This window comes from Aethalodelphis obliquidens, unplaced genomic scaffold (assembly GCF_003676395.1).
Source record: "Aethalodelphis obliquidens isolate GAN/ISIS:26980383/991018 unplaced genomic scaffold, ASM367639v1 scaffold16, whole genome shotgun sequence".
Taxonomy (NCBI): domain Eukaryota; kingdom Metazoa; phylum Chordata; class Mammalia; order Artiodactyla; family Delphinidae; genus Aethalodelphis; species Aethalodelphis obliquidens.
Genome location: NW_020837960.1, coordinates 8,968,697 through 8,977,148, shown reverse-complemented (window position 1 = coordinate 8,977,148; position 8,452 = coordinate 8,968,697). Strand labels below are relative to the sequence as shown.

Below are 8,452 nucleotides of genomic sequence, written 5' to 3'. Positions count from 1 at the left end.
TTTTCTCTTTCAAGGTGACCTCCCACTTCCCCAAGTGCCTTCCATGTCCCAGTGTTCACTGCGAAGGTGCCCCGGGGTTGTAGGCCTCCACCTCCAAAGACAGACTTGTGGCACCATCACAAACCCCTAAGGCTTGTGAGTTTGCTTGTGATGTTCATTTAACCATATTTGCTTGTAGAGTGTCGACTATATATGAGGCCCTGGTCTACACAGTGATAGTGAAAGAAGCAAAGAGAGCAAACCAGTGTCAGAACAAGGCCAGAAATCCTGAGTCTGTTTCATCTTCCTTAGTGGGTGGGGCTGCACTGATAGAGACTGGCTCCAAAGGAAGGCAAGGAAAGAGGAAGATAGAATGTATTACTGTAGACCAGGCGTGGTCCTAAGTATTCTGCATATATATTATCTCATTTAATTTAATAAAGCAATATATTTTCTTAAAAATATGCTTGAGAATCAACACTTCTCAAGAAAAGCAGAGAGCTTCTTTCGTCTAGTTCCTGTTTCTCTGAGAGGTCCTATGGCTGACACTGAGATGAGTCCCCTTCCCTCTTTTTTTTTTTTTTGTTTAAACAAACGATTTTAAGGACTGAATTATGTTTTGATTTTTTTTAAAGTTCCAAGCAAAATCGGGCCTTTTAATGGTCATTTCTCTAAGGGAAAAATAGGACAGTGAAGTCATGGTGATTTTGATAACTGAATTTTGGGGACAATGAAATAGTTAACACAGCACAAAATAAAATAATGACAATGACATTATTTTACTTTTGAAGGACAAGAGCCGGCAAACACTTTCAGAGATTGGATGCTTTCAGGCTGCCATTGCAGGATTATTCATTTTTCTGCTTTGCATTGGATGAGATTGGCTCAAGAATAAAGCTTTGGATGTTAGAATAGGAGGTCTAGCTGGGGTCTCTCCACTGGGGCTTGCTCATCACGGTTCTGTAGCTGTCCGGTAACCTGGCCATATCCAACATTTTCTTCCAGAACCTGAAGTCTGTTTGGGCTCTCTGAGCTCATAAAGCTCATGTGCAGCTCAGCTGCCTTCAGAAACCGCTGAACTTTGCACAGGCCACGGGTGGCGAAGCACTCGTGTGTGCCCACCCTGCTGTTCAGCTTGGGGCCACCACTGGTTTCAATTATGAATTCAACAGGCAGCTTCGAGGGCTCCTCTATTCATTACAGAGCTTCGCTCTCCATAATCAGTAATAAAGGAACACAGGCACTTCACAAATATAAAGCGCTAAACAATAATCAGTCAGTAAAGGCGATGCGTTGGGACTTTTCTACTTAACTCTTTGTTTCTTTCAAGTTAAAAAGAAAACAAAATCATTGCTTATTTTATTTTCTTGCCTTGAGTAATCTGGGTTAAATCTCATCCTGGCCACTTACCAGCTGTGTGACTTTTGGGCATTTTACCTAAACTCTCTGTGTCCCAGTTTCCTTATCTGTAAAATGGAAATAATGATAGTTCCCATCTCATGGGGGTTATTTGAGGAATAAATGAGATAATTCATGCAGAATATCTTTGTAAGGAGCTCCGCTCATATAAAAACTTGTTCAGTAAATGTTAGCTCTCATTATTATTATTTTAATTTCAAATAAAATGAAATTTTATTTCATTTTATAACAGGTCTTTTGAGTGGTTTTTTTAAAAAAACTTCCATTACGCACATTTTCACACACAAACACACAAATAGATTGGTATAATCTTCTCCACTCACACACACACACGTACCAATGTTAGCATTGACCATGATCAATATATCTTTCAATCTCATTTCATATAGTCTCATGTTTTCTTCTAGAATATTTTAAAACACATCTCAAGCATCATGTCTTTTCACCCATAAGTTTGAGTCTCTTTTTGATATTAAAATCCTAAATATTTAAGGTAAGAGCTTCTTGGGACTATATCTTCTTAACCTTAAACCCCAGACCCTAGAGGAGTTACTGCAGTTAGGAAACGCTTTACAGATGTTTGTTTAATTAGTGAATGAACAGTCCAGACTCAGCTTTCCTCCACTTTTTGGTAGATGCGCCATAAATATTTGTTGAGTAAATAAATGAGGGCAGGAATTTTATAGAGTGCCTGATGTATATGCACATGTTTTACAAAAGCAACAAATATTTTTAATACTTGGATGAGACTCCAATACTTGAAATCGCACAGGTTTACTGTTGCTGTGAACGTTAATAATGCCCAAATAATTAGCACTTGAAGAAGGTTTAATTCTGGTACTCAGATTTTTTGTGAATGCCTGACTGTTGGTAAGTTCACAAAAAGCAATTAGCAGATTCTTCAAACACATGACAAATCCTTTATTACTCTGCTTTTAAGTGACATGGTTTACAGAAAACCAAATGTAATTAAATAACATTGAACTTGAAATCTACCACAGACTCAAGATATACAAGTTATACTTGGCAAGGCAAAACTTCTCTAACACTAGGTTGTTTCGGTTGAAAGATAAATTTCCATTAAGTAATTCCAACATGTTTTGTTTTTTTGTCTTACAGACAGTTCCTTTGGCAATAACTTCCACTTTAGCTTTTATTATATAAAAATATAACAAAATTTCATTATATACAAACATTACATTACACCATGTACAGGTTAAAAACACTAAGAAAATGGCAAGCCACAAGGGAAATTAAAGTCAATAGCACGATAAGAATTAAATACTGCACACATTTCATAAAAATTACATTAACTACATTTTTGTTTGCAAATACCAAACAGTACCAATGTGATTGGAAATAGCTTCCAACAACTTCATTTTAAGGCACATCTTGCATATTTCTATATACAACACTGAAACCGGTCAATAACTTAGGGGCTTCTTGGAGTGACCTGTATATGCGTGACAACATGCAGCATGGGATTACACATTTTCATTGTCTTCCTTCTTTGGGGACAGGTACCTGCCAGGGGAGGACTCATAGAGGGGTACCCCAATCTCCTGCAAGTCTGGGAGCCTCCCTGGACGAGGAGGGGAGAGCAGAGTGACTGTCCTGTCATAGTCTCTGTGTAGCACTTTCTCATAGACGCTCTGCAGCCCCACTGTCTTGGGCAGCTGGGCCTGGTAGTAATTGTCCCTACGCAGAGGATCCCGGGGCAGGGACGTGCTCTTACAGAAGGTCGACATCTGGGCTGGGGGGTGAGTGGAAGCATGTGTGCTGGGCCCTCCAGCGCAGGAGGGGCTCCAGCAGCGGTCAGAGTGGCCCAGGATCTTACACTCCGCGGTGCACGCCCACAGTCCTAACATAAAAGAGAAAGGAAGAGGGCACGATGATTACTGAGATTACACACACTGCGCCTCCATCTTCAAAGCGTCAGACAGGGTCAGGGCGGCTGAAAAGGAAAGCGTGTAAGAAGATGAACGCCCTGATTCCGGATCTGAAATGAATATTGGTTCCTACAAAGCCACTTTAATACGAAGTTGGCTCAGCTTTAGCTGGAAGCAAAAAAGAAAAAGAAATTGATAAGCAGAATTTCTCTTCTCAGAAAGCAACCTAACAGGATGGGAGTCTGGTTTATTTTAGGTGGTGGAGCTGCCTCGACTTGGCATTTTGAAATTCATGTTTGAGGCAAGCTGGAATCCAGAACTCAAGGACAGAAAAAAGTGAGAAAGAGGGAGGGGGTCCGGGAATGGAGATTGAGAAGAGAGGCTGTTGCAGAAACGGAGGGAGAGAAGAAAGGCTGAATTGGCAGGAAAGAGGAGTCCTCACCACTCTGCATGTGGTTGATGAGATCCTTCTTCAGAGCGTCCCCGCTGATGTCGGAATCGCTATCGTTGAAATCACTGTCCCCTTTGCCGCTGTCTTTGCCGCTGAACTTCTCCGCTTCTCGGCCGGAGATGGTGTTGAAAGAATGTCCTTTCCAGACAGCCACAGGGGGCGCCGGCTCCTTTCCGAAACCAGGGGAGGCGCCGTAGGGCTGCAGCAGGGAATGGGGAAAGCAAGCAGGGGTGAGGGTTGGACGAGAAACAAAAACACAAGGGCGACAGGTTAGGCCTCTCCCACGCACGCGTACCCAGACCCCTCCAGTCCCTTCCCCCAGCCTGTCCGCGGAGCACCGAGCGGGTCGCCCAGCCGAAGGAAGGCCTCACCTCGGCGTGCGCGCCGCGGAGCCGCTGCTGCCCCTCGAAGTGACAGGAGCTTTCCCCGGTGGCACTGCCGCCCTCCGAGCCCGGCACTTCGGCCGCGGCGACCGCGGGCGGGGGCGCGTCGGCCGCGGGGCTGCCAAAGGGCGCTTTGCCGCTGCCAGGGAAGGTGAGCACGTCGAACATGTTGGGCCTGGGCCCGGCTCCCCGGGCGGCCTCCTCCGGGGAGCCGGGAGCCGAGGCTCCGCCGCCCGCCGCCCCGGGCCGCTCTTCCCGGCGGGGCCCCCCTTTGCGCACCTCCTTCTTGCGGCGGTTGCAGGTGGTGGCGATGGCGATGATGGCGGCCAGAAGCAGCGTGCAGCTCCCGGCCAGCACGATGATGACGATCAGCGGCGTGTCCCACTGTAGCGCCGGCCCCGACGTCGCGAGTCGAGAGCCGGGAGGGCGAGAGCGCTCCGAGTTCGCTGCACTGGCTGGCGACACCAGCCCGCGCCCGCCTCCTGCTGTCACCACGAAGCTGACAGCGGCGGTGGTGGAGAGCGGGGGCCGGCCGCCGTCGGATACGACCAGCAACGCCCGGAATACTCGGCCGGGCGGCTCCTGAGATAGGTCGCCGGTGAGCACGATCTCCCCCGTTCGGCTGCCGATGGCGAAGGCTTCTCGCGGCTCCTGCTGTAGCAGGTCGAATGCCAGCTCCCCGTTGGCACCCTCGTCTGCGTCCCGGGCCTGCACGCGCGCCACGGCCGTGTCCCTTGCCGTGCGCCCGGGGACCGCCACTTCCAGGGAGCCGTTGGCCGGTGCCGGGTGCACCAGGACCGGTGCGTGGTCGTTCTGGTCAAGCACCCGCACTTGCACCAGGGCACTGCTGGAGAGCTGAGGGGAGCCGCCGTCGCTCGCCTGGATGCGCACGTCGAGCTGGCGAAGCGTCTCATAGTCGAAGCTGCGCAGCGCGTAGATGGCCCCGGTAGCCGGGTCCACCGAGACATAGGTGGACACGGCGCCCCCAGCGCGGCCCACCTCGGCCTCCAGCAGCCGGTAGGTGACCTGGCCGTTGCGGCCCAGGTCCGGGTCCCTGGCGGCCACCGTGGCCAAGTAAGCCCCGGGCGGGTTATTCTCACGCACCGACACCTCGTAGACCGGCCGCGTGAAGAGCGGCTCGTTGTCGTTCTCGTCGCTCACCCGCACCAGGTAGGGCCGTACGGTGCGCAGCGGGGGCGCGCCGCGGTCCTCGGCCACCAGGGTCAGGTTGTACTCGGCGATGCGCTCGCGGTCCAGCGACCCCGCGGTCACCACCAGGTAGCTGCCCGCGTAGGCCGGCTGCAGTCGGAAGTGCTCGTGCCCATAGAGGGCGCAGCGCACCTGCCCGTTGGCTCCCGAGTCCCTGTCCGAGGTGCTGACCAGCGCCACCAGGCTCTCGCGTGCCGCCCCCTCTGGCACCAGAGAGATGGCTCCGGCCTCTGGCGTCCCGGGCCCGGTCGACGAGGTCGCGTCCGCACCCCCGAGAGCAGCGGCGGCGGCGGCGAAGGGCGAGGCGACAGGCGCGCCCGGGGCGGCCAGCGGGGTGATGGCGATGTCCGGCGCGTTGTCATTGACGTCGCGGATGCGCACGATGACCTTGCAGGTGGCGGCGCGGGGCCCGGGGCCGCGGTCCTGCGCCCGCACGTCCAGTTCGTAAGTGTCCTGGCGCTCGTAGTCCACGGGCCCGGCCAGGGTGAGGCGGCCCGAGCGCGGATCGAGGCGGAAGAGGCGACGCGCCTCGGGCGGGGTACGGGAGCCGAAGGCGAACACCACGTCGCCGTTGGGGCCCTCGTCGGGGTCCGCCGCGTCCAGGTCGAGCAGTAGCGAGCCCACGGGCGCGTCCTCCGCCAGCTCCACCTCGGCCACGGCGCCCTGCGGGAAGGCCGGGCTGTGGTCGTTCGCGTCCAGCACGCGCACACTGAGGGCGGCCGTGGCGGAGCGCGGCGGGCGGCCTCCGTCCTGGGCCACCAACTCCAGGTTGTAGGCGGCCTGGCTCTCGCGGTCCAGCTCCTGCAGCAGCACCAGGTCGGCGCACTGGGCACCGTCCGCGCGCGTCTGCAGCTCCACGCGGAAGGGGCTGTGCGGCTCGGCCAGGCGCACGCTCTGCAGCCCATTGGCGCCCACGTCCTCGTCCACCGGCACCTCTAAGGGTATGCGCGTGCCCACGGCCGCGCCTTCGGACACCTCCACGGGGATCTGGGCCCGGGGAAAGCGCGGCGCGTGGTCATTGACGTCCCTCACCTCCACTTCAACGTGCACCAGCCGGAACTGCTCCTGCGAGAAGCTGACCACGTCGAAGGCCAGCACGCACTGCGGGGCCTGGCCGCACAGCCGCTCGCGGTCCAGGCCCGCGTCTCCGACGGTCAGCTGCCCGTCGCCCTCGCGCACTCGGATCAGCGAGCTGTTGAACTGCTTCATCAGGCGGAAGCTTGTGTCTCCGGACACTTTCATATGCAGGTCTTCAGCCAGGGTCCCGATGACCGTTCCGGGGGCATCCTCCTCGAAGGTGCTGTATCGCACTGTCTTGCTCTGGGCCACGGAGAGCACCCAGCAAAGGCTGAAGAGCTGCAGGGGGAAAAGGCAGGGGATTCCCCCGCGCCTCGCTGGACTCATGCCGCCAGCCCCGAGCGCTATTCCAAAAGGCTGAGGGAGCGATTCCTCTCTGGTTTGCAGGTCTGGGCGTGAGTCCCAGGGTCCCCAGAGCACGCTTTTTGCGAGGCGTGTGCGGGAGAAGTCTGCAGGCTGCAGCTTGGAGGTGCCGGCGGGCTCTGAGGACGCGTGGATGCCGCCCACGGCCCACACCTCTCCCTCGCCTTTTCTCGCTGGAGCTGCGCCGCCGAGCGCCGCCTCCGCTCTTATAGCAGCCGATATGCAAATCATCCGAACCGGGCAGCCAATGGCGGCCTGGCCCTCGCGCAGCTCCTACGCCAGCCTCCGACAATCCCTTTAGTGTGGAAAGGCTTAGAGGGGAAAACAAGAAATGAAAATTAGGGAATCTTTCCTTTGTTTCTTTAACTCCTTTTGCTTTTTTTCTTTCCTGTCAGCGCTCTGCCTGTAGAGGAGTTGGCACGGGTCGCCGGGCGTTAAAGGAGCGGACGGTTTTGTTAATTGTGCCCCTCCTGTGCTGGCTGCTTGAACTGACAGCCATCATATGGGATTTCGCCCCAGTGGCTCGGGACCCCGCGCTCACTCTCTGCGTTTTGCACTTCGGAGGCTTTGAAACCGCTCGCGGCCCCCTCTGCACAGACTTGCTCTGCCGGGTGAGGCTCAGTTCGCGTTCTTTCCCAGCTTCCCACGGCGCTCGGCAATAGCCTCTCGATTTAGGAGCCCGAAGGATAAGGGAAAATTGATTTTATTCAAATTTGTGTACGCAGTTGTGTTTTGCTCGCGTGAGCCCCGGGGATCAGAGCTGCCACTTCCCTTTCAGAAAAGAGCTCTGCGACGTGTTAGTATATATGTCATTGTCCAAATGGCTTTCTTAAGCCCTGGGCGCTAGCAGACAAGGGGGAAAAAAGTTCCAAATAGGATTTAGCATAAGCTTGAGGAGATTTGGAAAGATTTCAAAGATCAGACTGTATCAAAGGCTTATGAAGCCCTCGTTAGTAGTGGAAATAGAATGGCGTGGCAGGCGATCCCATTGGAGGCCCCAATGTCTGTATTATTTAACTGTGACAAGCTAAGGGGAGAGAAAGTTGAACAGTTTCCACAGCGGAGTTGGGCTAACTTGAATATAATGAGCAAACGCCACATGTATCCATTATGTTCCTCTATTCATCCCTAATCACTACCATAGCTCTCTGGCTAAACGGTGATGGGCGCTGAATTCCACACAATACGCGGCTCGTATTAAAGTGCATTTACAGAACTTTCCCTCCTGATGCCTTGTTCCGCCTATTTAGAGGATTTTCTTTCTGTTCTAATAGGGCCGCTCTGGGAAGCAATACTCATCCCGTTCCAGAAGAACAAAATCACAGCATGACGTTGAAACCTGGCACGAACCTGGGGGAACTTAACCATCTGCCTTGCCTACTAAAGTGTGGAGCTTCGGCATTGCCAGCTCTGGGCTGGGCGGGTCTCCCGGCTGGTCAGGCGTTGCGCTGCCCGCACAGGTATTCCTCCCTCCCCCTAGTATCCCTGAAGACCAGGGAGATGGGTCTCCAAACCCGAGCAAGACAGATTCTTACTGATTCTAATTGAAGAGATTTATTGAGCAGGCTATGCAAATACACACGAAGGAGGAGAGGTAAAAAAAATGTCACCCACAGCGAGTTTTTTTTTTAAGGCGATGGATTTGATAAGCAGACTGCATTTAGCAAATGTTCTTCTGAATC

General features: G+C 53.5%; 1 protein-coding gene across 1 annotated transcript; it reads right to left on the bottom strand.

Moving 5' to 3' along the window:
• Positions 1 to 2,323: 2,323 nt before the first annotated feature.
• On the bottom strand, positions 2,324 to 6,891 carry LOC113625826 (protocadherin-8). The gene is made up of 3 exons (XM_027116778.1): positions 4,110 to 6,891; positions 3,730 to 3,937; positions 2,324 to 3,259 (listed from the first exon to the last, which is right to left on the bottom strand). The coding sequence occupies exons 1-3, from the start codon at positions 6,732 to 6,734 to the stop codon at positions 2,883 to 2,885; spliced, it is 3,210 nt and encodes a 1,069-aa protein (XP_026972579.1). The 5' UTR covers positions 6,735 to 6,891; the 3' UTR covers positions 2,324 to 2,882.
• Positions 6,892 to 8,452: the final 1,561 nt, after the last annotated feature.